This window comes from Ictidomys tridecemlineatus, chromosome 9, assembly GCF_052094955.1.
Source record: "Ictidomys tridecemlineatus isolate mIctTri1 chromosome 9, mIctTri1.hap1, whole genome shotgun sequence".
In the NCBI taxonomy this organism is placed as follows: Eukaryota; Metazoa; Chordata; class Mammalia; order Rodentia; family Sciuridae; genus Ictidomys; species Ictidomys tridecemlineatus.
Genome location: NC_135485.1, coordinates 670,995 through 697,171, shown reverse-complemented (window position 1 = coordinate 697,171; position 26,177 = coordinate 670,995). Strand labels below are relative to the sequence as shown.

Sequence of the window (26,177 nt, the reverse complement as noted above, 5' to 3'; positions counted from 1 at the left end):
CTAGTCTTTTCCGACTTATTGATTCCTTCTGCGTTTAGGAAAGTTTACTAAGAGTTTTACTAAAAGCTCACTTACATCTGTTCTCTCATTCCCCCATATCTCCGACTTAATACAATTTGGTAGGCATTTTCAAAGCATTTGTTTTGCAAACTGCTGACCAAATCCCAGACCTCTTTTACTGATGTCAACCTTTCTCAATGACTTACGATTTTCAAAACGCATGTGTAACTAGATGAACCACAGAATCCTGTAGTTTTGACAATTTCTGCGATATTGTATCACTAATGAGGGTCGCCTGGCAGTCCCCTGCAACAGCCGGCGTCTGGTCTGGGGTGAGGCTCTGGTTCCTGGGCTTCTGTCCTGTGCACTGGCCGCTCTCCCAAGATGGGCAGCAACCGGCCGCTGTGTCCCGGACTTCTGGGAACAACAGCAGTCGGCTACCTGAGGCCGCAGCCTGTCCGGGTCGAGCCCCCGCGTGCGCCTGCAGCCACGGCACCTGCACCTGCACCGCACCTGCAGCGCCCCGGCACTGGGCGCAGCTCCACCCCGCGTTCTGTGTGTTGCTCATTCAGGTTTGGCCGGAGGCAGGGGACACGGCGCAGCTGAGGGGCCGCGGTGCCCGGGAGGAGGATGGCCGGGACAGGGGATGCGGGGAGGGGAGGGGGCGCGGCCTGTGGAGGGCCAACACTGCAGGGAACCGCCGGGTGGGGAGGCGGAGGCTGGGGCGCGCGGGGTCGGTAGCTGCCCCTCAGCCGCCCGAGTGGGTCCGGCGCGCCGCCTCGCCTGCAAACAGCAGACCAACGCGAGGCCCCGCCCGCCCGCGCGCCGCCGCGTGTCCCCGCCCGCTCGGTCGGTCGGAGCGCGGCTCGCGGCGCGGCGGCGGCTCGGCACGGCGGCGGCCGAGCGCAGGCGGGCGGGCGCAACAGCGGACGGCACCGAGGCCGCCCCAGGCGCGGGGCTCGCTGCGGCTGAGCGCGCCGGACTCGTCGGGGCCCGCGGCCGTCCGCGCCTTTCAATGGGCAGCTCGCACTTGCTCAACAAGGGCCTGCCTCTCGGTAAGGCCGCGCGCGCGCATTTCCGGCCGCGGGCGGGGGCGGGGCGGGCCGGGCGCGCGCGGACGCCGGCTTTGTGTGCGAGTGCGCGTGCGCGCCGGCGGGGCGGGCTTAGCGGCGTGCGCATGCGTGGCTGCTGCGTGTGAGTGCGCGTGCGCATGCCGTCCCCGCCCGCCGCCGCCGGCGCGGGTGACAAAGGGGCCCGCGGGCCGCACAGGCCGCCGCCACCCCGCGGTCCCGGCCCCGCGCAGTCCCTCCGGCCTATTTCCGGAAGCGGGGGCGCAAGTCCAGAGGTGGGCCTGTCGTGGGGGCGCCGCGAGGCCCGCGGCGACCTGCGGGGCGGCAGGGCCTGCGGCCTCGCCGGAGTTGGTCTGCAGAAGTCGCGGGATCCCGAGGCCCGCCGCTGGGCGTGCAGCCTCCCCATGCCGCGGCGCCCCCAGCTCTTGTCCACGGGCCCCTCCGCAGTGCTCGCGGGAGCGGCAGGGCGGCGTCCGCAGATCCTGGCCGGTCTGAGGCTGGGCTGCCCCTGGCGGGTGCGCGCCGCCGTCCCGGGCCCGGTGCCGAGGAGGCTCCCCGCCACTGGGTAGCGCAGAGAGGCCTTCTAGGAAGGAAACGGGTGCCCTCCATGGTCAGGAAGGTGAGCCCGAGATCGGTCGTACTGGGGGCCAGCCTTCCCCCGCAGGGCCCATACGCTGGATGTTTACTTTCCCAGACCCTCGTTTCTTCCTCATTTGTGCTCAAAGAGCACGTGTTCGTCAGAAACAAGAAGGGAAAGGATCACCGGTGGGGTGATGGTCAGGGCCAGGCACACTGCTCACTACCATCTGCTCCTGAGTGGTGTCGTGGTGCGGCAGCATGCTCCTTAGAGGAGTGGCTACAGCCAGCAAGAGCACTGGCCCAGGCCTGCCCTTGACCAGTGTGTGTGGCCTCTCAGTTAGTTGTCTGCTACGCCATCTGCAACACGGGGTAGCGCTGGGCTCTGTAAGTGTGCTTGCGGTTGTTATTTAGCATGGCAGCTGGATTCCAGGGCCACCCTTTCTCTTACCTGGAAGTTTGTTAGAGATGGCCTTGCTGTGGATATTGTGTTCTCCAGGGTGACATGGACCAGGGCCTGTGGATTCCTGCTGGGACCTCAGAGTCCTGTCCTGGCTGTCATCTGCAGGCTTGCAGTGGGTCTCAGCTGGGTTTGTCTCTAAGGGACAAAGCTTGTCTTGACTTGTCAGCGCTGCAGCCATCTTTCTTTTCTGTGGTTTAATCATCTTTGAGCATGTGCTGTATCTCTGGGGTGCTTTGTAAGGCTTTGTGGTGGAGGATGTGCACTGGGCTTCATCTGGTTCCCTGGGTGCCCCCATCCTCTGTCTCGCTGCCCAGCCTCCTCTGGGAATGGCTCAAAGCCCAACCTGTGATCTTGCCCTATTTAGCCATAGGAGGCAGCTCTTCAGTTCCTGATTGCTGTGAGATGGGACGGTCATGCCTGGCCCCTGAAGCAGGGACTTTCTCTTTAGCTTGAGGTTAGCATTGGGGCCTGGGAGGTTTGGCAAGAGTTCATGGACTGAGGGCCTGGTGAGTGTCAGGGCTGGGACCCTTTCTATTTTTTCTGGGGTTGGTGCTGCCACTCTTTGGACAATCTGTCAGATTGTCACTTGGCATAAGGTCAACGAGTCTGCTGGAGGAGTGCAGATGGCAGGAGACCACCTCATCAAACGTGGGCACCAGGCTCTCAGCTTTCTGAGATGGGACCCCTGGCCTCCTGCCCCCTTCACCCCAGATAGCAATTCTGCTATTTGTCACCTGCCCTTTGAGCTTTGTGTGTGGCACACCTGAAGGTCTGAGATGTGGAGCCAATGCCTTGCAGTTCTGGGAGGCACCTGTTGGGCAGCACTGAGTGCTGCTGGAACCCCTGTGGAGGTCAAGCCCATTCCCACTGTGACCTGGTATCTCCATGGCTCCTTGGTACAGAGTGCTTCAGCTGGTGATTGTATGTACCAAGGTCATTGCCTCCTGGTGGTACCTTTTACAGATGCTTATTGTATCCATCCCCCAGCTAGGGGTGGGAGACAGGACTTGGCTTGGCAGTGCCGGGCAGGTGGCCAAGGCCCAGTCCTCTGCTTTGTAGGGAGGTCTGGCTCCCAGCCCTATGTGGCCAGGACAGGAGGGAAATAGCAGTTTATGGCCAGGTGGTTTTGATTTCAGCCCTGTCACCTGTGTGTGTGGCCTGCCAGCATCCCCTTGGTATCTTACGGTCACTGGGCTGGTCCTGGCAGTTATAGATGTGAGCTCTGTGAGGTGTGGATGTGTCTGGCCTGGGTCCCTGCAGTCTCCAACATCTCTATAGTCACCCTCTTGTCCATTGGTGTCAGGCAACCCATGGGGCGCTGTCCACATTATGCGTGGTCACTTTCAGGAATGCAGCGTAGTATCTAGAGACTGATCATTTCTTCCTTACAAAACCAGAAATCTCTTGGGTGGCCAGTCTTCAAGCTGAACGTCTAACCAAGACTGAGTTCTGTGGGCTCATTCCTCTGGACCCATTCCACATGACCCCCTAGTCAGTCCTGGACCCATGCTGCTGGGGTGGTGATGGTGACATGGCTAGCTCTCGAGGACAGTGTAGGAGCTTGAAGACTTGGAGGGATTGGAATTCAGCCCTGTCCCCTGATTCCCCAGCAGGTTTGGGCTGATTTGGATAGGCTAGGGTGTTCTGCTGCTCACAGGGAGGTGTGTGTGTGTGTGTAAGGCTCCTGTTATGGCCCATGGTGCCCTCTCTGCCACTGTCTTTGGTGGGCTGCTGGTCTCCATTGTGCATCTTGATAGGTCCTGTGACCTTTGTGTTCTGTGTGGGTTGGTTTCCCTGCAGCACATGTGATTTTTTTTTCTTTTTAGAGAGAAGAGAGAGAGAGAATTTTTTTTAATATTTATTTTTCAGTTTTCAGTGGACACAATATCTTTATTTTTTTTATGTGGTGCTGGGATTGAACCCAGCGCCCTGCACATGCCACACGAGCACGTTACCCCTTGAACCACATCCCCAGCCCACATGTGATGTTTAGAAGGCTGGGACTCTTCACATCATGTTGGGCTGCTGATGCCATGAGTGTGGGGCTCCCATTCGCTGCCCGGGAGCAAGTGGTATTCTTGGGTCACGCCTGGGATGTCTGTGTACCACACACATGCACACAGACACAGGAGGATGCGTGAGATCCCTCAGCATCACTGACAATGAGTCGTGGTGGCTGGTCCACACCTTTTCTCACTGTGTTCATCCTGTGCCTTTCCTGGTGAGGTTACAAGTGTGGGGGTGGGGTGCTGTGGAGCTCCTGGACTCCTGGGCTCCTGTGGTCACCATCTCCCATGCCTTCAGCAGCACCTGTCCTCTGGAGGGTTGTGTGGCCCCATACCCTCTGCCTGCTCTCCATGATGCCCTCATCCCTCAGGTGCCCTGTGCCCCACAGGGCTCAGCCCCTCAGGTAGTAGGCTTGTTGTGCTTAGCACCCGTCCACCAGCTTCCACCATATGCAAAAGGCCAGGCTCTGGGCCTTGGGTCCTGGGTAACCCAAGTGGATGTTTCAGTGAAGCCCAGATGGCCAGCCAGTTGGGGACAGCCTGGACTGTTTGGGATGAGTTTTGGGCAGTTGAATCCGGGTCCTTATGAGGGCTGTGAGGATCAGTGTGTGCCCATCAGGTCCCCCAAGACCTGTACTGGGGGCATTGTCTGCCTTGTGGATGGAGGTGACTCAGGCAGGCCATGTGGCCCTGGGGTCTCTTGGGGGTCCCGAAGGGCACTGGTGCACAACGGAGGCCCATATCATCCAGCAGTCCCCTGGACCTGTCGCCTCCAAAAACCTGGGGGCTGCTGTCCCTTCCCTTACCCGCTTTAAAATAAAATTTTAATTTTAGAACAGTTCTGAATTTACAGAAGAAATTACACAGATGGTACTGAGAGTTTCCATGTACCCACCCACCCCGGAGAGCTGTCCCCCCTCGTTGCCATCCTGCTGCCATGTGACACATGTGTTAGAGCAGTGGCCTATGTGGAGGTGCTGGCTCGGGTTCCTGCTGCATTTGGGTCTCCCCAGGTGCATGGCTCTGACCATCCTCTGTGGAGTGCAAAGCTGGGTGCCCTGCTGAGGTGTGTGGGGGCAGCCTTGGTGGACACACCCTGGCTCGGCCCTTTAGCCCCATGGTCCTGCCTCTCAGTCTGTGTGTGCAGCATAGCAGAGCTTAGGCACTCTGGTCACACTTGTGCCCCTTCCCTTTCCCCACTTGGCTGTGTGGGTTAGGACCTTGCTGGGAGCAGTGAGGGGCCAGAGTCAGAGGGCCCCTGAGGGCACACTCGGCCATCTGCCCATTCGGTCGCCCGGTACACTTGGGGCATCCTTGTACCCTTCAGGGAAGGCCCCTTTGCATACTCAGCCCCTGCCGTGACAGATGGAGCCCCTGTGCACACCTGGTGCCTGCCTGCCAGGTGCTGCTGCCCTCGGATGCTACAAGGATGCTTTGTGCCATGTCTGCTGGTGCTGATGGCCGGAAGCACTTGCTTCCTGGCTGGGGAGGGGACCAAGTGGCTACCCTGGCAGGTCTCCCAGATTGCCCAGGAAGAGCCCCACGGTGTAAGCACTAGATGGGGGTTGCTGGTGTGGCCCACAGGGCTTCTGTGAGGCCTGGGTTGTCCTTGTGGTGACCTGTCCTCAGGTTTTCCCAGGTTCTCCTCTAAGCAGTGTCTGTAGATGGGCTTGGGCCTTGGCCATCTCCCTCTGGGTGAGCTGGGGAGGGCATGGCCTGGCTCATATGGAGCTCTGGGCTGGGGGCCCACCTGGCTGTGGGCACTGATTGGGGTCACCTCCCTTTTCATGCTCATGTCCTTGTCTTAAGGCATAAAACCACTCCCTGGGTGTCTTGCTTAGTGATGGAGACCGGTGGTCTCTCCTGAAGACAGGGCACCAAGGACCTGTGCATGAGAAGACCACCCAGCCTGGTGACCTGGTGACCTTGGGGAGCTTGGGAGGTGGCAACTCGTTGTTGGGGCTGCAGGGCCATTACAGGAACACCTTGTATATCTGGTGGCATTTCCCTTTTAGAGCAATCCTGTTAAAAGTATTGACAGATATGGGTAAACACTGAGTATTGGCCAGTGTTGGTCAGCACTAATTAGATTAAGTATTGATTGGTATTAACGGTGTTGACAGCATTTATGTTCAGGGACAGGGCTGGCAGTGTCGGCTGGCAGTGTCAGCTGCGGTGAGCAAGTGGATGGGGTGGGAGCCTGGCCCTGCAGTGCTTTCCTAGCGGGGAGGCTCTGTGCTGCTGAAGGGTCGCTGGCTGGCCTGGCCCATCCCATCCCTTCTCCCACAGTGCTACTCCAGTGCCCTCTGCTGGGGAAGAGCCTGGGTAGCCCTGTGGCAGGGGCTGCAGTTCTGGGGCCACATCGCCACCCTGTTTGGTGGCCTTGCATGGTGGGCAGTGAGCCATGCACATGTCCTAGATTGGTGGCAACTGGAGCCAGTGATGGTGGGTCAGTGTGTATGCTTGGAGCCTCACAGAGAATGAGGGGAGGATGGGCTGGGCTTGGGTCCTGGACTTCTGGCCCTGCATGGCCCCTTCTTGTTGAGCTGTCAGAGATGCTGCCTGACAGGTGGTCTTGTCCGACCTATGCTGTTGAGGGGGTGGTGAGGCTGGGTTCCATCTGTCAGTCTGATGTCTAGTCAGACTTCGGTGTCAGCCCCTATGTGGTAACCTCATGCCAAGAACAGGGATCAGGTGCTCGGGTGACTCAGTGGCAGGCTCCTGGGGTCTGAACCATTTGTGCTTAGCCTTCTAGGACAGGCCTTGGCCCAGCCGGCCCATACCTTAGTGCCCCCAGGCCCTGGCTGCAGCCAGGCAGGAAGAGCCAAGGGCATCGAGGAGCCGAACAAGTGTCGGCTGATTGCTGAGCTGCTTTGGGCAGGGGCAGTGGGACTGGCAGGAGAGTTGGGCAGGACACTGGAGAGCTAGCACCTGGCAACCTTCTCCCGTGGCAAGCCTCACAGAGGCCCAGGAATTGTCCACGTAGGTAGAAGCGACGAGTAGGCTTCTTTCTGCAGTTTCCTTGTCCTGCACCCAGTTCCAACCATACACCCCATGCCTTAGCCTTCCAATGTTTGGATAGTGCTGTCATCCAGGCAGAGCCAGAGGCTTGTGGTGTGGTCACAGCTCAGAGCTGTTCTTAGGTCTGCGTAGGTGACTTTGGGAGCTGGCCTTGGGCCTGGGACCTGCATTCAGAGTGAGCGCCTCATGGGTCTGCACAGGGTACCATGGGGCCTGCGGCCTGCAGGAGGCCCTTTGTTTCAGGTAGGTCGAGCCAGCGGCCCAGGCGTTGGCTGCATCTGGGCAGGGTCGAGGATGCAGCATGAAGCTTCACCCTCACGGTGTCCTGGAGTCTGAGTGTCAGCTGGACCCTCAATGGCGTTTTAATGTGTCTCTTGTGTTTGATTTTTAGTAAGACTTTGAGCCCGACGCAGGCCTCAGTGGTGCCGTGGAGCAGCGGCCCGAGAGCTTTGGTTGGAGACAATAAGACGTGGGATGAGGCTCCGTGACAGGACGCGGTTCTGCCTGGGGATTCTGAAGACAAAAAGCTTTGGACAGTCGAATTCATGGTCGCGGAAATCCTGCCTAAATTAAGCAATGTCAGGTTGGTAGGGGCTCCTAGAGTCTGAGAGTGGCCTTCTCTGAAGGTGCAGAGGAGCTTGTGCCCACGCTATGGTGTGAAGGCAGTGCCCTGGCAGTGTGTTGTGGGGCCTGCCTGGCTGAGGTCCCAGCCTCTACCACTCGCTGTTGGGGTGAGGGCAGATGGCCCCCAGAGGGCTGTTTCCTGCACATCCAGCAGGCCTGCATGCAGCCTGTGCTGGGCTTTGTTTCTGTGGACAGGTACTCTAGAGAGGCTCTGAGGTGGGTGTTAGGCCAGGTCTTGCTACAGTGGAGGACAGTGGGTCCTCGGGGCCTCATGGAGCCTTGATGAGGACCCGAAACCCCAGCCTGCCAGCCCAGTGTGGGGCAGCAGGGCTTGATCCTACTTTGGGTTCTCGGGCGGGAACTCATGAAGTCAATGCGCGTCTGGGCCACGCTGCTCCCACAGGATCTTCCCAGCACTGGTGGGCTGTTCTCTCAACCCTGGCCCCCTCCCTGAGACTGGGCTGTGGTTGGGGCAGCTCTTGTGGAGGTGCCACAAGCACACGGCTGGGTGGGGCTTGGCTCCTCAACTGGGTCACCCATGCTGGCATCCGGAAGGCTTCCCTTTGGACAGCTGTTTATAGGGTGAGGGAGGTATCCCAGGCCCCTCTGCTAATGAGGCTCCCTGGAGCAAGTGTCCACCATCTGCAGGGCAGGGTCCACTGCTCTGAGCAGGTGCTCCATGACCTTAGAGAACTCGTGTGCATGGGGACTTTCACTCCCATTTCTTACAGAGGTTAGAGCTGAAAAATGGGGCTCGTCAGCTCACTTACAGGAAGCAGTAGCATTACCTGCTAAAATAAGTGACACTTTCCAAATCTAGGGTGAGGAGAAGAGTGGCCTCGTTGGCATGTTTGCTTACGGCGTCGGCGGGGTGTATTGGCTCTGTGGGATGCTCTGATCCAGAGGGAGCCAGAGGGTGAAGGAGTTTGACCTACTTCAAGGGCCATGGCCTGGACAGGTCTCAGCACCTCTGGTGTTTAGAAGATGGTGATGTGGGCGCCATCTTCTACTAGGGAGGGGCTAGAGCCCCTGAACCCCAGGAGTGCGACATATATGCAGCAGTGCCCCACCTTGTGCAGATCAGCTCTCTGCCCTTTGTAGCCAGGACCCTAGCTGTTTGGCTCTGGGGAGAGCCCTGTGCCTCTCTCCAGCAGATGCCAGCTCCAGGCCTGCTGCACATGGGCAAGGTGGTCTGCAGTGCCCAGCTCCAGTTGTCCTTTGAGGCATCACCTTTATGTGCTGTGGATTCTGAGGTGCTTCTTCCTTCGAGGCCACTAGTGGCTCAGGGCAGCCTCACCCTGCAGGCAGCTGGGGTGGGGCTGGAGCCAAGGTGCAGTGCACCCTCAGAGTAGCTGTTCTGCCAGCTGTAGCTGTCGTACCCTCTGGCTCAGGAGACCTGCCCAGCCCCTGCTTCTTGGCCTTTTCCTTGCCCCTCATGCTGGTCCAGTGCTTCTGGGGGCTGCTCCTCTTGGGCAGGTCTTGGTGAGGCTATGAGGCTGGATGGGGCTGGCTGTGGCCCTTCCCATGCTTTCTGCTCCAGGGTAACACTTGGGCTGAATGCTGATTGTACCTTAGAAGCCTGTTTCCCCATCTTGGCCCTGAATGAGGTTTAGTTGTATCACATTTAGAAGAAGTTAGCTTATAAAAGTTCATTTCCTTCTTTTTGGTACTGGTTACTGAACCCAGGGCTTTAGCCATGCTAGGCAGGTGTTCTAAGCTTTACCTTCCCCCCCCCCAGCCCTAATTGTCCTGTTCTGGGCGGGTAAGGGGTCTGAATGTTTTTTTGTTTTGTTTTGTTTTTGGTACCGAGGATTGAACCCAGGGATGCTTAACCACTGAGCCATATCCTCAGCCCTTTTTAAATATTTTATTTAGAGACAGGGTCTTGCTGAGATTTTTAGGGCCTTGCTAAGTTGTTGATGCTGGCTTTGAACTCACGATTCTCCTGCCTCAGCCTCCCGGGATCATAGGTGTGTACCACTGTGCCTTGCCTGAGCATATTTTGACCCTCTTCTGTCAATGTACTACAAACATGCAAAGGGAAATGAATGAGGCAGGCAGGCAGGGAACACACATGCTCAAGTCCCCTGGTGACCCCCTGGAAGTTCTGGGCAGCCAGACATGTGGCTCTAGGCAGAAAAAAAATGATGGGCATTTCCCTAAAGCCCACTGCATGTGGTCTGCACGTTCCAGGGCTGAGAAGGTGACCCCACAGTGGAGAGCACAGGCCCAAGACCCCCCACTCCCAGCAGCCCAGAGTTCCCCAAGGGCCTCCGTAGCTCTGCACCTGAGAGGGTGATGGGGCTGCCGCTGGACTGTGTGCCAGCGTCAGTGAGCCAGCAGGTTGGGCTGTCTCCCCTTTCTTTGTGGAGCCCGTCTGCACCCAGTGTGCAGTAGGCCTCCTTGGGCTTGGCTTTTGCCAACCCTGGGTGGGGCCACAGGCATCAGCTGGGCTGCACTGCCGCAGGACTCTGAGTGGCCTGTCCTGTTTTGCAGGCGTCCGACCCCCGATCATGAATGGGCCCATGCACCCTCGGCCCCTGGTGGCACTGCTTGACGGCCGGGACTGCACGGTGGAGATGCCCATCCTGAAGGACGTGGCTACGGTGGCCTTCTGTGACGCGCAGTCCACGCAGGAGATCCATGAGAAGGTAGTGCTGGCATCCCTGCCTGGGGTTAACCTACTTTCACGTGGGGTTGAGGGGCTGAGGGCGGGGCTGGGGTGCACAGAGTGTGGGCTGACCTCGCCATGGCCTGGGCTAGTATGTGTCACCCCTGACTGGTATTGGTCTAAGTGCCACGTGGATGTGAGTGGTCCCTGCTGTTGTGTCTGGCCCCATCAGAAGGTGGAGATGGAGTTCACTCTGTGGCTTCTTGATTGACTTTTACCATGACCAGTTCTCTCCCAGAAAGCAGAACTAGTGCCAGCTGGAATTGCTGGAAGGAGCACCTTGTGCCAGAGGCCATCAGCAGCTTCTTCCAGTGGGCACCACTGTCTCCCTGGGCCTTGGCGTTGTCCACAAGTTCTCCTGGTGCACGTGGTCAAGTGGTCAGCAGCTGGCAACTCATGGCTGTTCACTGAGATTCACAGGGTCCCTCTGTGATGTGAACTATGTTAATCTGGTCTCTACTAAGTGACCCAGAACAGCCTTTCCACAGAAGACAGCTACAGAGGCTGTGTAAAGCTCTTCACCTCTCAGAAGCTCTGTGAGCTGGCAGCCAGGACCATGGTTTTCAGGTGTGGGTGAACTTTGCTTCTCTGGAAGGAGCAGCTGAGCTCTGCTGAGGGGCCTGGCGCCCACAGCCTGGCCGAGCACACCCTTGCAGGGTCTGCTGCTGACTGCACTACTGTGTACTCCCCAGAGGGAGACATGCAGCAGGCCCCAGGGATTTCTGCAGGCCGTCAGGGATCACTGTCCAATGGACTGAGGCAAGATGAGCATGGTACAGCAGGAGCAGAGGTGCTGGCCTCCAGGAGCCTGGCTGGCTGTGGTCGCCTGCTCCCACCATAGCTGGAGAGAAAAAGCAGGCTTCGAAGAAGAGGTGATAGCGACATGGAGGAGGAAACAGAGGCCGCAGCTGGAGAGCGCGTTTCTGCAGGGCCCATTTAACTGCCTTGCACACCAGGGGCAGAAGTCTCCACCGGTCCCCATGTGCAGGGCGGGGAGGAATGCAAGCACGGCACTGCTGCTCCAGCAGACCTCAGGAAGAGGCCCCAAGCAGAGGGTGAGGCCAGAACAGCAGAGAACTTCCAAAAGTGAGAGATGTAAACGACACCTTAAAAATGTGCTGCGGTTCTGCAGGGTAGACGCTGAGGCCACTGCTCTGGAGACCCCTGCCCTCTAAACATGCACTTACAACTACGTCCACTGGGACTGGTGAAGGTGCAGGAAGTTTGATGCCTTGAGAAACCCAGATGCCTATTAGGGGCAAGTGACCCCAGATGAGTGCATCAAGCAACGGGATCTCACTAGGCACAGGAGGGGAAAAAAGGGCTGGTTCTACAGCGAGTCAGGTCTCAGCAGCAGTGTACTGGGGAAGGCCAACTCAGGGTGCCACACAGCAGCTCTGCCCTCGGGGAGGAGTCAGGGTGGGAGCCAGGAGTGCGGGGTTGACACTCGTGTGCCATGTGGTGCAGGGAAGTGTGGGGACGGGAGCTTGTGCCTGAAGTGAAGACAGGAGTGGACAGGGTCTCAGGGTCTCCACCAGTACTGGAGGTGAGGTCTAGGACAGAGCAGATGTTTTCCTTCAAACCATAATATACCAGGACTTTCTCAACAACTTAACATTTAAACAGATAGACAAGTGGACAGAACCCTAGTGGGGCCGGGGGCAGGGGGCTCAACAGGCGGCAGACTTGCTACCCTCTGTGTCAGCCCCTGGAGGAGCAGTAAAAGCCCTGCTGTAGGCCGAGCATGCTAGAGGTACCAACAGACTCTGCCTAGGGACAGACTCCAGGAATGGAGAGAGTGTTTGGAACTGTGAATTAGCATTCTCAGAGGCAAAACTGGCACCTAATTGAAAAACAAGAGCAGGGTACCAGAGGGCAGAATCCTCCAAGAGCTGGAAAGAACTGGGAGTTTAAATATGCATGAAAAAGTTTGTGACAGCAAGCTTGACACCGTTGAGGAGGTCTCAAGAAAGAGATGGAATTTGGGAAGGAAAGGGGCACCAGGAGCTCCAACACGTTGCTGGTGCTGGTCCCACTCGGTCCTGAAGGAGGGCTTCGTTCTCCCAGTATGCTTGCTGCTGTGTGGCCAAGTGACGGTTTACAGGGAGAGGTCAGTGGGAGTTCCATGTGCAGATCTCCCTCCTCTCTTTCTGCTGACTGGAAACCAGGTGTGATGGCTAGAGCCTGGGTGGCACTTTGGACCACAAGAGGGAATGCATGTACTGGGAGTGGCAGAGCAATAAGACAGGAGCTTGGGCCCAGATGACTGTGGAGATGCCACAGAGCTCATAGGCCACTTGCCCCAGGCTTTGGCCCTGGGAATGTGTCCCATCTTGTCACTGCTTTGGAACAGCACTGCATTCACAGCTAGTTGGAGTCATCCTCTGAATGTCTCAGAGGAGGGAACATGTCATCAAAGCCAGAACTAGAGAAGAAACGCTTCCAGGGCTCAGGGGAGACGTGCTGTCTTGCCACAAGCCTGGGAGGAACACTGGGGGCCCATAAGACACCCCAGTGGGTGCTGTTCAGCTTCTGAGGGCAGAGAATTTCCAGCCAGGGTCAGAACATCTAACCTAAATGCTGAGCAGCTGCACAGCAGGGAGCAGCAGGGAGGCCAGGGAACCAGGAGTCTGCTGCACCCAGGGGCACTGGGCATCCAGAGGGCCTGGCCAGGTCGAGGTTCTGGGGACACACAAGAAATACAATGATGCCATATGCAGCAGAAGCCACTGGAAGCCTTGCAGGGTGGTGGGTGGAGATCCAGCTATAGGCTGCATTACCCTGGACCTGGGGACCCAGCTGCAATTACATCTGGGACCAGGCCAGAGGACAGAGACCGCAGTGCAGGACCTGTCACCATCTAATCTTGGGAGTCTTCCCAAAGAAGAAGTGCATCCAGACCACAAGACTCAGGGACAGTGCCACGGAATGGACAGTGCTGTCTGGTGTGTGAGCAAAGTGCTGGTGAGCTGAGTCCAGGCCACTGTGGGCAGGCAAGGAGGGACCCAGCGCAGCACCTCACATGGGCCACGTGCAGGGCCGGGGCAGTCCTGGGATTGCTCCAGGGAGCGGGAAAGGGGGTAGACTGCCTGATGCAGGGGATGGATAGTGGGCCTCAGTGGCAGGGCCCGGCCGGCCTTGTGGAGATGGCTGTTGAGCCCGAGGCTCCTGCACAATCCCCACCGTCAGTCAGCAGGGGCAGTGCTGTGGTCCTGCCACTGAGTGGGCACATTCGCTGGCCCTTGGGCAGCGTCGTGCATGGAGCAGACCGCCCCTGCTGCTGTGGCGACTGTGGCCCTTGGCCTGCACACGCAGAGGAGCCTCTGGAGCACAGGTGAGGGGCTGAGGGCAGCGGGACTGTGCCGTGTGGGGCCATGGCCCTGCGTGCTCTTAGCCCCCACCCTGGCCTTGGTTTGAAGTGGTGTCCAGTGAGCCCCCTTAGAACCTGCTGTCACAGAAGTGTCCAGGGGTCAGTTTCCACCCAGGTGACAGCTGATCCTTGGAAAGTCAGCATACACCAGGCCTCCCATGGCCTTCTGCAAGCCTGCGTCTTGTGTTATCCCCATCCTAGCCATGTGGACACTGAGCATATGGGGGTTAGTCACCAGCCTGATCACAGCTGGTCGAGGGGGACAAGTGAGTGGATGCTGGCAGAGTGTGGCTTCTGGGAGGCTTAACCTAAAGGGACAGACCTAGTATACCCACACCAGCCGACTTTCTCCCCAGAGGGCTAATGCAACACCCAGGAGCAGAGCGGCCATTGGCAACCACTAAAGGGACCTGGGGCACTGAAGCTGCAACCTCCGGACCACTCAACACCACAGCAAGCCCGTTCCCCAGGAGGCTTTTGTCCTGAACTGAGCACAAGCCTCAGTCCTCCCCCTCCTGCGCCCACACTGGTGTGTGTGGTGGTGAGTCCATCAGGAAGTGAGCACCAGCCTGCCTGGTGTGTGTGTGGTGGTGAGTCCACCCAGGGAGTCAGCCGGCTCTGCTGTTGGTGCAGTGGGCAGTGCTCAGAACCTGGGCTCTGTAGACACACTGGTTTCTGTTTCTAAGAACATGACTCAAAACAAACATGACGGTATCTAGGCTCTTGTTCTGTTACTAAAAACATACTCAGTGGAAAAAAAAGGGCAACATGAAAAAAATTTAGACTCGTGGATGGGCAGATGATGCTCTGACATGCGTGTCACAGTGGTGGCAGACGCCAGCTGGCACTGCAGAACTCTATGGCTCCAGCGTCCACTGGCCCCTCCATGGTGGGCTGCAGCAGTGCTCAGCAAGGCTTTTCAGAGACACAGTGGCTTGTGTCTGTGTGACAGGAAAATAGACAATGGTTTTGCCACAGAACTCAGTGCTGGAGGCCACCTGAGGGCCACAGCGGGGCTATCTAGGTACCTGGTGAATCTGCTGTGCCTTCTGTGGTATAGTCAGATGCTGTTCTTCAAGACTCTTCTACCATGATAGATGGACAGGATAAAAAAGCTGTCCACTGTGTGCTTATGCCAGCACACATCAGGCCTGCCCATGGCCAAGGGACCCATAGGCATCCTGCCCGGCCAGGCTGGACTCCTGGGGTCTCCCCTGGTGCCACTCCTGCTCAGTCCGGGATCCGCCTGTCTTCTGGCATGGGTAGCCTGGCCTCAGCCTCACCTGCTGCTGCCCTGCAGAGGTAGGTGGTCCTCCCCCTCCTGCGCCCATACTACGCAGGCACAGGGGCCTTTTTGACCCTGATCACTGTTCCCCTAATCCTGTCCATACTACATAAATGGGTCCAGGGGTCTGCACCCTGTGGACCCACCCACCTTGTCAGGCCCCAGAGCGTTGGAACCTGGTCCTGCGGGCAGGGTGTAGGGGCATGGCCACGTGTGGGTGTGTCTCGGGGCAGGGCCACATTCGAGGTGCGCTTGGCGCCCGCCTAGTTGAAGGCACTGCTGGGGATGGTGCCTTGCATCGTGCTTCTTGGCTTGGAGCTGCCCTTTGGCGCTGCTCTATGCATCACCAAGCCAGGAGCAGGACGGTGCCAGCTGCTATGACCACTTAGCACTTTTTTCCTCCTCCCCGGCAGGTGCTGAACGAGGCGGTGGGCGCCTTGATGTACCACACTATCACACTGACCAGAGAAGACCTGGAGAAGTTCAAAGCTCTACGAATAATCGTGCGGATTGGCAGTGGTTTTGACAACATCGACATCAAGTCGGCTGGGGACCTAGGTAGGGTGCAGCCCTGGCTCACCTGCAAAGGTGTGCTCCAGTAGGTAGGCGCCAGAGAGGACTGCTCCCCCAGGAGCATGGGACAGATACACAGGCTGACAGCACAGCAGTGCCCAGCCAGGCTGGGCCAGTAGCTGCTGCATTCCATTGAGTTCTTTACCCGCTCTCGGGTGGTGGTGAGAGTGGTGGCTCAGGGTCCAGCCCCACAGTGCTGTTGGTTGGCATGTGTTGCCTGGCTCGTCCTCTGCTCCAGGGACTGCAGAGGCAGAAATGTGTGGATCCTGCTGTTGACAGGGCAGGGTGGTGTTGGAAAGTCAGCTCGGTTCTGTTGGCCTACCTGCTCCTGCTGCACGGCGATGCCTTGGCTGGCCTGCCCTCCTAGGACAAGCATGCAGCGTCCCTGGGCCAGGGCCCCCACTGTGTGCCATCTCTCCTGTCCCTGGGATTCCAGGCTGGGGCTCCACCTTGTTGTTGGGGATACTGTGAGACCTGGCTACTTTGGTTTCTCCAGGCCTGATGGATTCCTAGGACCCGTCTACCCTCAGGTGGCAGTTTTGTGTCGAGTCTCACAGGCTATGTGGCTAGCTCCCCCCAGCCTCCCATATTTGATGGTTCAGCGTGTCATTTCTGGAGGGCAGTATGGTTTCTGTCCTGAGTCCTCCCTTTGTCAGACCCCCCTCAACACTTGGGGCAGGTCTTGGAACAAGCTGGAGGCAAGAGTGTTCAACAGGAAGTAGAAGCGCCTGGCCGGGGGGCAGTGTGCGGGGAGGTTGGTGGCTGAGGGCCAGGAGGCAGGGTGGAAGGAACCTCTGTCCTGTAGAACAGGCTCAGGTGCTTTCCCAGTGCTCGGACCCTGCGCCTCAAGACATCTGGGGCACTGTTTGGTGGGCAGCGCAAGCCCTGTCTGACTGGCTCTGCCTTTCGGCATTGGTCTTGGCTGTGGGGAGCAGATGAGGGGCACAGGGGTGCACAGGGCCTGAGGGGATCACTAAGGCCTAGGGCCAGGGCCTGTTTGTCCTGGGAGCCCAGGGAAGCAGTCGGCAGTGATGCCCATGGGTGCTGGCTGGTGGGGAGAGACCCTGCCCTCCTGTGGCCTGGCTGGGGAGGAGTCCAGTGCTGACCATCTTGTCTTCTCTGCTACCAGCACATCCCAGGTCCCCGGACCATCAGGAAGGATCAAAGCAGCCTCTTTGCCCTTGCCAACTGGTCACCACTGTGTGCGGTACAAGGCTGCAGATGCAGTGTGCAGGGTACCACAGGGTGGACAGAGTCAGACCCCACGTGCTTGGGGCTGGTCAGTCTGCACTGCCAGCAGGTCAGCGTGGCACGCGTTGTCTGAGGCCTTCCAGGGTGGCCATGGGATGTGTCCCCTGGCATTCTGCTGCTGAAGCATGGCATTAAGGACGTGCCCCAGCACCATGGTCTGCGTGTCTGTCCCGGAGGCCGGGCTCTGCCTGCATCTGGGGTGATGTGTGTGTGTCGTGTCCCCATAGGCATTGCTGTCTGCAACGTGCCTGCAGCATCTGTGGAGGAGACCGCGGACTCCACCATGTGCCACATCTTGAACCTGTACCGTCGGACCACTTGGCTGCACCAGGCACTGCGGGAAGGCACGCGGGTCCAGAGTGTTGAGCAGATCCGCGAAGTGGCCTCAGGAGCCGCTAGGATCCGCGGGGAGACCTTGGGCATCATTGGACTAGGTGCGTTGGCCATCGAGGCTCAGCACGCACAGCCCAGGTGCGTCTGCTGCCCCTTGCCCATCTCATGCTCAGGAGAAGATGAGGCCCAGGCTCACATTGTGGCTGCAGCACTGGTCCCTAGCCCAGGGCCAGGACTGAGGAAGAACAGCTCAGGGGCAAGGGCATCAGGCCTTGTGCTTCACACACATGAGGGTACACTTGGGCACACTGGACACCACACTCGGATGGCATATAGGCACGGGACACACATGCTGTGCACGTGGCCCTGGGGGCACGTGCACAGCCCACACCCAGTGTGGACCCCTGGAGTGGCTGAGTGGACAGAGCTATCAGATGAGGACCAGGCAGCCCTGGGCCCTTCCCCAGCACCCCTGCTGGGGTGGCGTCCTGACTCCCTCCTGTGCTCCATGTGCTCCCTCGCTGTGGCTCTGTAGCAGCTGGGCCCCTCTCCTGACCCTGTAGCTGTCTCTGTCTCGTTGGTGCCCATCTCTCTGGTCCCGTGTGGACAGTGCAGGAACTCATTTCTGGGCACTCACCTTGTGACCGAGTGCCTGACCCTTCTTGTCTCTAGCTGTACCCAGCACCTGCTGACCTCAGCCTGCCTCTTCCAGCACTGAGGGGTGGGGTATGCTTGGGTTCCCGAGTGAGGAGGGAGAAGAGGTGGAGGGTGTGCCTGGGGTAGGCAGTCTTTAGCTGGAAGTCACTGTTACTGTCTGCTGGTCAGTGCCCTAGATCCCTGAGTGTGCCCTTCTCGCGGCCCAACAGAGGGATGGGATGGCGCTTCCTGCCTGGCGCTGAGGTTTGCTGAAGGGTGGGAAGACAGGTGTGCGTCAGGTGAGGGGCTGCATAGCTGGGCTTCGGGGTATTGGCACGTGGGTCTGGTTGGCTGCTCTGGCCCCTGGGGCTGGCTGGCCAGGCAGCCTTGTACTCTCAGGGTGTCCAGCATCAGAGCAGGCCACGGGGGCTGTGGGTGAGCTGGCTGTGTTCAGGTGCCCCTCCTGCATCCCAGGCACACTGCCTTTCCCGGGTTTCCTTCATGGCTGCTACTCCTGCCTGCCCCAGGGTGCAGTCTGTTCTGCTTCATCATGACCATCTGGTGGCTCCATTGTGCCAGCCATGTGGCCCTGGGGGCACGTGCACAGCCCACACCCAATGTGGACCAACAGAGGGATGGGTTCCCGAGTGAGGAGGGAGAAGAGGTGGAGAGTGTGCCTGGGGTAGGCCGTCTTTAGCTGGAAGTCACTGTCACTGTCTGCTGGTCAGTGCCCTAGATCCCTTGGGCACAGGTCCTGGCCTGCTGCCTCCCTGTGCACCGTGGAGCGAACCGTGTGGCAGTGTTGTGGACCTGCCGCATTTGTGCGGTCGTGATGGCTTCCGCGCAGTTGGACTTAGTGTTGGTGTTTGTTTTCAGCCTTGGGTTGGAACTCAGGGCTTGGTGTGCAGGGCAGACACTCTGCTGAGCCACACCCCAGCCTGTGTTGGGTGTTTAGTGATGTTTGAAAGGGCACGTCTCGTGTCGCCATGATGGTCAGCATTGGGAAATACAGGTGATATGTGTACACTGACCACACAGCTCACTGAGGTCTGGTGTGGGGACTCCTCGGGAGCTCTACAGGCCAGGGCTGCCCCTCTCCTTTCTGCTCTCGGTGTCTGTGTGCTTCTTAGCATGGGTCTAATGGAGCAGCCTGTGGCTGGCCTGCTGCACCTGGCTGCCCTGCTCTCTGGATGGGGTGTGGCTGCTGTGTGTCTTGAGTCCTTTTCCTCTCAGGACCTGCCTTTTGTTCTTTGAAAGGTCTCTGAGCCTTTTTTTCTGTCCTGTGCAGTGGGCAGGTTCCCTGGCCCTTCCCACTGTCAGACCTGCCCAGTGAGGTCCACTTCAGCAGTGGTTTTCAGGTCTGGAACTTCTGTGTGGCACGTTCACAGTGAGGTTCTGGTCAGCCGGTTCCCCCCCTGCCGTCTGTGCTTCTGAGGGTCTTCCTTTTTGCTGGGAGCTATCTTTCCTCCTCCACGGGTGACATGGAGCTCTCTTGTGGAGTGCAGGCCTCACGTGAACAGCAGTGACGGGAGTAAATAGCATTTAGGCTCTTCGGGAGCCCAGGTGAGGGCCAGCACTCAGCTGGTGCTGGTCCTGGGCTTTGGTTACTTTCGACAATCCAGGACTTCAGAGCGCTCCACGGCAGCCCATCAGGTGACGGGATTTGTCTGCCTCCTGCACAGCCTCGCCTCTGCTGGGAGTGCTGTGCGCACCCAGTCCCCTGCGTCCTCAGCAGTAGCCCCTGGCAGCCTCCTGTGACCCAGAACCGAACAGGCTGGTCATCTGTCTGCAGCACCCTGCCTGCCTGTGGTCTGCGCCTGTGCCCATCCTTGCCCAGCAGCCCCTCTCATAGTCCTCCTTTGAGACGTCACCTGGCCTGACCCACCTCCCACAGGGTGCTGGGCGCCCTTGCTCGGGGCCACTGTCTGGCTCCTGCCCCATCACCTGCCCTGCCACCCTCTGCAGCTGTACCCACATCCCTCCTAGAGCTCTGGAAAGTCACTGCCCCGTGTGGTCAAGGGAGACCACCGTGCTATGGGCCCCAGCTTGGCAAGCTGTGATACCTGTCTTCCGCTGAGTCCAGTGTGCAGTGGGTGTGTGCAGCTGGCCCCACATCTCAGCCCACAGCTTGAGCTTCCCATGCCAGGGCTGTGCCTGCCTCAGACGGCCGGGTAGAAGCAGCTGTGTATGCGTGGGGCCAGGGAGGAAGGCAGGGACCTCTCTCTGACCCTGGATTCTCAGGAACAAGGATCCCTTGGGGTATCTCCTCCTGTGCTGTTCATGGGTGGCTGGAATTGAGATTCCAGCAGCCTTTGATGAGTGGAACTGGTGGTGGACTCGGGAGGGGCTGAGCAGGCAGAAGTGTGGGGCCTCTCTGCCTGCTGGCCTGGTGGGTCAGCCCTGGGGCACATCTGACGCCGTCTCCACCCTGCCAGGTCGTGTGGGGCAGGCAGTGGCGCTACGGGCCAAGGCCTTCGGCTTCAGCGTGCTCTTCTACGACCCGTACCTGTCAGATGGCATGGAACGGGCCCTGGGGCTGCAGCGAGTGAGCACCCTGCAGGACCTGCTCTTCCACAGCGACTGTGTGACGCTGCACTGCGGCCTCAACGAGCACAACCACCACCTCATCAACGACTTCACCGTTAAGCAGGTGGGCGAGGCACCTGCAGACGCCTTCCCAAGCAAGGTGCCAGCTGGGGGTCCACTCCTGGCAGGGGAGTGCAGGGCTCCAGGCCCTTTACCCCTGGGGTCCCCACCTGCTGTCCGTCCCAGACTGTTACAGCCACACAGAGGATGCCAGCCCCTGCCACCTGGATGCTTAGTGGCCAGGCTGGGCCACATGACACTGCTCAGAGCCAGGTTGTATGGCCAAGGGGCAGGAATGGGCCAAGGAGAAGCCATTCTGATTCCGGTGGCACTGGGCCACCATGGTCCACCATGGCCAGACTGGGTCACTGGGGTGAAACAGGATCATGAGAAACCCTTACCAGGAAGGAGGGGGTGGTGAAACTCGCCACGGCAGAGCCCCCTGCAGAGGAGCTGCCTGTGTGCTCCCTCATCCTGGGGCTTTGGGGGCTCATTGCAGGGTTGGAGCCCCCACTTGTGGGTTGAGGCTCTGCTGGAGGAGGCCAGGACAGCCTGGAAGAGGAGGAAGCCATGTTGGCACATCCACTGTGGCCAGAGGCCTAGAGCTGGGGCAGTGGGCTCTGGGCAGTGGCCACCTGCTCTCTGTTCTGAGTCCCTGACACACTGCCCTCTGCCCAAGCCCTCCCTGGCAGGTGGGAGGTAGGTTTGCTCCTAGATGTGCCCTGGGGCACAGGCGCTCCGTGCTCACTGCCTGCCTGCTGTCCTGTCTTCCCAGATGAGACAAGGGGCCTTTCTGGTGAACACAGCTCGCGGCGGGCTGGTGGATGAGAAGGCGCTGGCCCAGGCCCTGAAGGAAGGACGCATCCGTGGTGCGGCACTGGACGTGCACGAGTCGGAGCCCTTCAGGTCCGTGTGCCCGTGCTGCACCTGTCTCCTGGTCTCCAGGGGCCTCTGGCTGGGAGCAGGGAGTTGCTGGCTTAGCCCGGTGGTGAGGGGCAGGAGCAGAGCAGTCCCTTTCTTGGTCCCCCCAGGCCTGGAAAGCACAAGGCCCTCAGGCCTTCAGTGGTCTCCATAGGCTGTGGCCTGTGGTAGCCAGGGGTCAGGGGAACTGTACTTGGCTTCGTGTCCAGTGTCACCTCTCTGAGCTGACTTTCTTGGGCCTGGGCTGTGCCACGTGGGCAGGGCCTCAGGGACACATCTGCTTCCCAGCTTCCCAGAGGGGATGCAGTGTCCGAAGACTGGGGGGTGTCAGGAGCTCTGGGGTGGGGGCCTGCCCTTGTGCGCAGGTGCCCGAAATGTGACACAGCACCCTGACCCAGGCCTGGCCACCTCCTGCCCCTGCCCACTGACCTGTGATGCGCCATCCTTAGTTTCAGCCAGGGGCCCTTGAAGGATGCGCCCAACCTCATCTGCACCCCCCATGCTGCGTGGTACAGCGAGCAGGCGTCCATTGAGATGCGGGAGGAGGCAGCCCGGGAGATCCGGCGAGCCATCACAGGTGGGGAGCGCGCTCTGACAGTCTGCTGCAGCCTGCTCTGCGAGGGTGTCGTGCTCTGTTCCCCTACCAGGCATTCCTGTGGGCATAGACTGGGCTGAGCCCAGGACCCCATGGTGCCCAGCAGAACAAGCTCAGGGCTGAGGGAGGAAGGGTCCCAGGGCTGCTGCAGCCAGGGGCCTGGAGGCACCCACACCCTTGTGCCCAGGTGGTGCTGGTCTCCTGCAGGGGACAGCATTTTTAACCTGGGCACTGTTGTCCTCCTGCTGTATCCCCAGGCCGGATCCCTGATAGCCTGAAAAACTGCGTCAACAAGGACCACCTGACGGCTGCCACGCACTGGGCCAGCATGGACCCTGCTGTGGTGCACCCTGAGCTCAACGGGGCTGCCTACAGGTGAGCAGGCAGGGCTTCAGCCTGGACTCTGGGCCCCGCAGGGACCTCAGGCTAAGGACATGGCCCTAGCCAGGCCCTGTGGTCACAGAGTGTGGCGCTGTCCACTTGCCTGAAATCCTGTGAGAACTGGGCCTCTTGGAAGGAGCCACATGGGGGGAGCTTCTAGGGCCTGCTGGACAGCACCCTGCAGAGGCCACCAGTGGAGCGGAGTGGTCCTGGGGACAGGAGAGGACCTGGAGAGGCCAGGCAGGACGTGTTCCGGCACTGAGGGCGCTCGACGGGGTCTGCCCCGCCCTGGACCCTCTGTGTCAATGCTGCTGTGGGGGGCCCCTCCCACAGCGACCTCACTTGCCCACCCTCCTCTCCCAGCAGGTACCCCCCAGGCGTGGTGGGCGTGGCCCCCACTGGCATCCCGGCTGCAGTGGAAGGCATCGTACCCAGCGCCATGTCCCTGTCCCACGGCCTGCCCCCTGTGGCCCACCCACCCCATGCCCCTTCTCCTGGCCAAACTGTCAAGCCTGAGGCGGATAGAGACCACACGAGTGATCAGTTGTAGCCCGCAGGGAGCTCTCCAGCCTCGGCGCCTGGGGAGGGCACCGTGTACCCCAGCCCGGAGTGTGCAGAGAGGCGCCCGCGCCCCAGAGACTGGCCCAGGCGTGTGCAGGGCACGAGGCAGCGCAGCCTCTGTGTCGACTGTAGTTGTCCCGTCCTGTGGGCTGGCTCACTGTCCTGTGTCCTTTGCGTTCCTCGTTGAGCAAAAGAAGTTAGTAGTCAATTCTCTCATGGATGTTCTTGTCTGTGTGCAGTCTTTAGGACATGACGGGGGATTCGTTTGCTTAGCTGTCAACAAAAGCCAGCCGCGGGACCTGCGGCCGTGGTCTGAGCTCCCTCTGCTGGACGCCCGCCGCGGCCCCTTCTCAGGACTTGGGTCCTTCCCGCTTCCTTCATGCCGCACAGTGCACTGTTTTTTCTACCTGCTTGTCTTATTTTTAGAATAATTTAGAAAAACAACAAAGGCTGTTTTCCTGATTTTGGCATGAACCCCCTTGTTCCAAATGGAGACGGCATCTCAAGCAGCTCAGAGGAGGGGGCGCCTGGAGCTCCCTGTGCTGACTGTCCTGGGGGCGGCGGTCGCCAAGTCCCGCCTGCGCCCGTGCCGTCCTGCTGATGTGGTAGGCTAGCAATATTTTGGTTAAAATCATGTTTGTGACTGTAACCATTTGTATGAATTATTTTAAAGAAATAAAAGTCCCAGAAAGAGCCGGCACGCCTGGCATCTGTTTAGTGGCTTCATCTCGTGGGGACACCTGTGGGCCTCGGTCCTGACTTTCATGTCCCAGGGCCTGACTTGGCTTTGTGGGAGCAGGCAGCTGCAGGGAGGCCCCGAGCAGGGGCAGCAGGAGAGGGGCTGTGGCCCCCCGCGTGCCAGGCCCACTCTGCCTGTGGGGAAGCCACCCTGCCTCAGCTGGGCCACTGGTTGAGCAGCCTCCTGATGCCCGTGAGCTTGCCCACGGGCCTCCAGCTGGGCCTCCACCCCTCTTGTGCTGGCCACAGCTTTGGCTGTGCTCCTCCCTCCTGTGACTGTGGTCCTGAGGCTGCCCAGCCAGCAGAACAAAGGCCTGTGCTCCCTGGGCCTCCCCCATAGTGCCAGACGTATCATCTGGGTGCCCAGCATGTCCTAGGTCCCCCTTTCCCACTGCTGTGGACTGTTGAGCTCCTGTGTGGCCCTGTGGAGTGGCACGGCCTAGGCCCGCCCTGATGTGATTCTCCACTGTGGCTCTCTGGGCTTGCAACCTGTACCAGTGGCTCCGTGTGAACCTCCTGGGCTGGGTCCACATCCTGGAGAGGCACAGGGCTGGGCTCAGGCCCTGCCACTGCAGCCTGAGACCTGCGTGCCTTTGGCAGGTGTGGGAGACGCACAGGCAATGGAGCAGGAGGGCCAAAGAGTGTGGATTCTCCCCACAAAGCCCTGGGGCCCTGGGGAAATCAGACTGGGCCCTGGGACAGCCCCATGGGTAAGTGGCCCTGAACTTAGAAGAATTCCTATTATTATCATTATCATCAATTACGGGACAGAGTCTCGCTAAGTTTCTGAGGCTGGCGTTGAACTTGCCATTCTCCTGTCTCAGCCTCCTGAGCCGCTGGGACCACAGGCCTCTACCAGCACCTGGCTAGAACACCTAGTCTTATAGTCAGGGTGTATGTCCACCCCTCAGCAAACAGCAGCAGGCTAACACAGGTGCCCACAGACGGCAGCAAGCTCAGGACTGGAGAGTCAGACAGCTGGGCAGGGTCCAGAGGTCAAAGCTGGTTCTTTTAAAAATCAATAAAACTGATAAAACTTGGTCCAGATGGATGAAAAACTTAAGAAAATTCCAGTATTAGGGAAATGAGGACCTTCATTGCCTTCTGGCAGTCGTCCAGATGGCTTGGCGAGACAGCCTCATCACCAAGCTGCCCAGGTGGCCTGAGACTTGCTGTCCCCCCGCCTCAGCCTCCAGAACGGCTGGGACCACGGCCTGCACCGCTTCACCCTGCTAGGAGACTTCTTTGGTCTTACTTGTCTCCATGTTTTACTGGTGCGTTCTAATTAGTTATGATGGCAGAATCTGCTGCACCGTTTGAGGAGGTTCGAGAGGGCAGCAGTGAGAGCCCGGCTGAAGGCCTGAGGGGAACAGTCAGAGGCTACGGGACGGCAAGTGCGGGGTCGCTGAGTGAGTCACAGGCTGGTCACGGCACACACATGCCTCCGGCCACAGGTCTCCCCGGCCATCTTAACGGGTTGCTGTCACTTTTGTGCCATCTCCTGAGGCCAGGAGGACCCTCTGCTTGAAGCTGCGCCCTTGCCTCTGCTCCTCTGTCCCCAGAGGCCTCCAGGTATGTGCAGTGGACACAGGCTTGGGTCGCCCCTTCCCCTCCAGGACAGCGGGAAGGCTGCTTTGCCCTTGGAGGAGGGATGCTGCCGGGGCTGACTCAAGAGACCTGACTGGAAGGGACTTCCGAAGGGTGGAGAGGAGCAGGCGCTGCCCCAGGGAGATTTCCCGAGCCATGAAATGAACCTTCCATCCACAGCCCCTCACCCAGGAAGGAGCCCACAGCAGAGCCTCAGCACAAGGTGCAGCTCAGAGGCTCCACCCTGCTCGGCCTGGTCAAGTTGAAATGGCAGCCGGTGACAGGGTCTAAGGTCATGTGGGGGTCTGGCCAGAGCCACAAGGGTGTGCAATGAGAGTGGGTGATGAGCTGTGTAGAAAGCCCCCGGGGCCAGCCCATGTCTGGAACAGACCTGAAGGTCTGCAGACAGGATGTATGTCCACCCCTCAGGCTGACTGCACCCGAGCCCCGTTGCTGGCCCCTCAGACTTTCTGCACCAATCCACAGGAAGAAGTGCCAGTGGAAGCCAAGACTGCTGGGCCCCACAAGTGCAGGGTGCCAGGGAGGCCTGCTCTGCTCTCCGACGTCCCTTCCCACTTGTGAGCTGCAGGGCTGACCTAATGATGACCCTACAGCCAGCACCCTAGCTGGTGGCAGCCTGGTACTGGCCCAGCAGGGGTTAGTGAGGAGGTGCTGACCACCTCTTTGCAGCAGGCACACACTCTCCCAGTTAAATAAGCCCGCTGCAAACCCGGTGCCCACTGTTTATTTTTAGTGAAATTTTTATCCCCAGGTTCACATGGAATACCAGAGTTCTGTGCATCTGAGGCCAGAGCCTAAGGCAGTACTAAAGACACACACAGGACCTACAGGCTGGTTCTGACACAGAGGACAGAGAGCCCAGGGCGCCAGGCTGAGTGTGCATGTGTGTGCCAACTGGAGACGTGGCC

The 26,177-nt window shown here is 59.3% G+C and overlaps 1 protein-coding gene across 7 annotated transcripts; it reads left to right on the top strand.

Moving 5' to 3' along the window:
• The first annotated feature begins 881 nt into the window (after positions 1 to 881).
• Positions 882 to 23,623, top strand: Ctbp1 (C-terminal binding protein 1). Of its 7 annotated transcripts, none has more exons than XM_078020808.1 (10): positions 918 to 1,055; positions 7,528 to 7,719; positions 10,257 to 10,411; positions 15,500 to 15,644; positions 17,138 to 17,344; positions 20,315 to 20,529; positions 21,241 to 21,371; positions 21,836 to 21,963; positions 22,239 to 22,356; positions 22,726 to 23,623. In XM_078020808.1, exons 2-10 carry the CDS (start codon positions 7,713 to 7,715, stop codon positions 22,910 to 22,912), a joined length of 1,293 nt encoding a protein of 430 aa, XP_077876934.1. In that variant the 5' UTR covers positions 918 to 1,055; positions 7,528 to 7,712; the 3' UTR covers positions 22,913 to 23,623. The 7 variants fall into 7 exon arrangements, with proteins under 7 accessions (XP_077876933.1, XP_077876932.1, XP_077876934.1 ...); XM_005319045.5 differs by lacking the exon at positions 918 to 1,055 and adding an exon at positions 1,208 to 1,689; XM_078020807.1 differs by lacking the exon at positions 7,528 to 7,719 and having other exon boundaries at positions 882 to 1,055; positions 22,729 to 23,623.
• The last annotated feature ends 2,554 nt before the right edge of the window (positions 23,624 to 26,177 follow it).

What these genes read in the sequence shown, in the direction of transcription:
- Ctbp1 (XM_078020806.1), top strand. Translation starts at nt 1,016, where the DNA reads ATGGGCAGCTCGCACTTGCTCAACAAGGGCCTGCCTCTCG. An exon ending in CTTGGGCATCATTGGACTAG is followed by an intron (nt 17,345 to 20,314) that starts GTGCGTTGGCCA and finishes CCACCCTGCCAG; the next exon opens with GTCGTGTGGGGCAGGCAGTG. An exon ending in GATCCGGCGAGCCATCACAG is followed by an intron (nt 21,964 to 22,238) that starts GTGGGGAGCGCG and finishes CTGTATCCCCAG; the next exon opens with GCCGGATCCCTGATAGCCTG.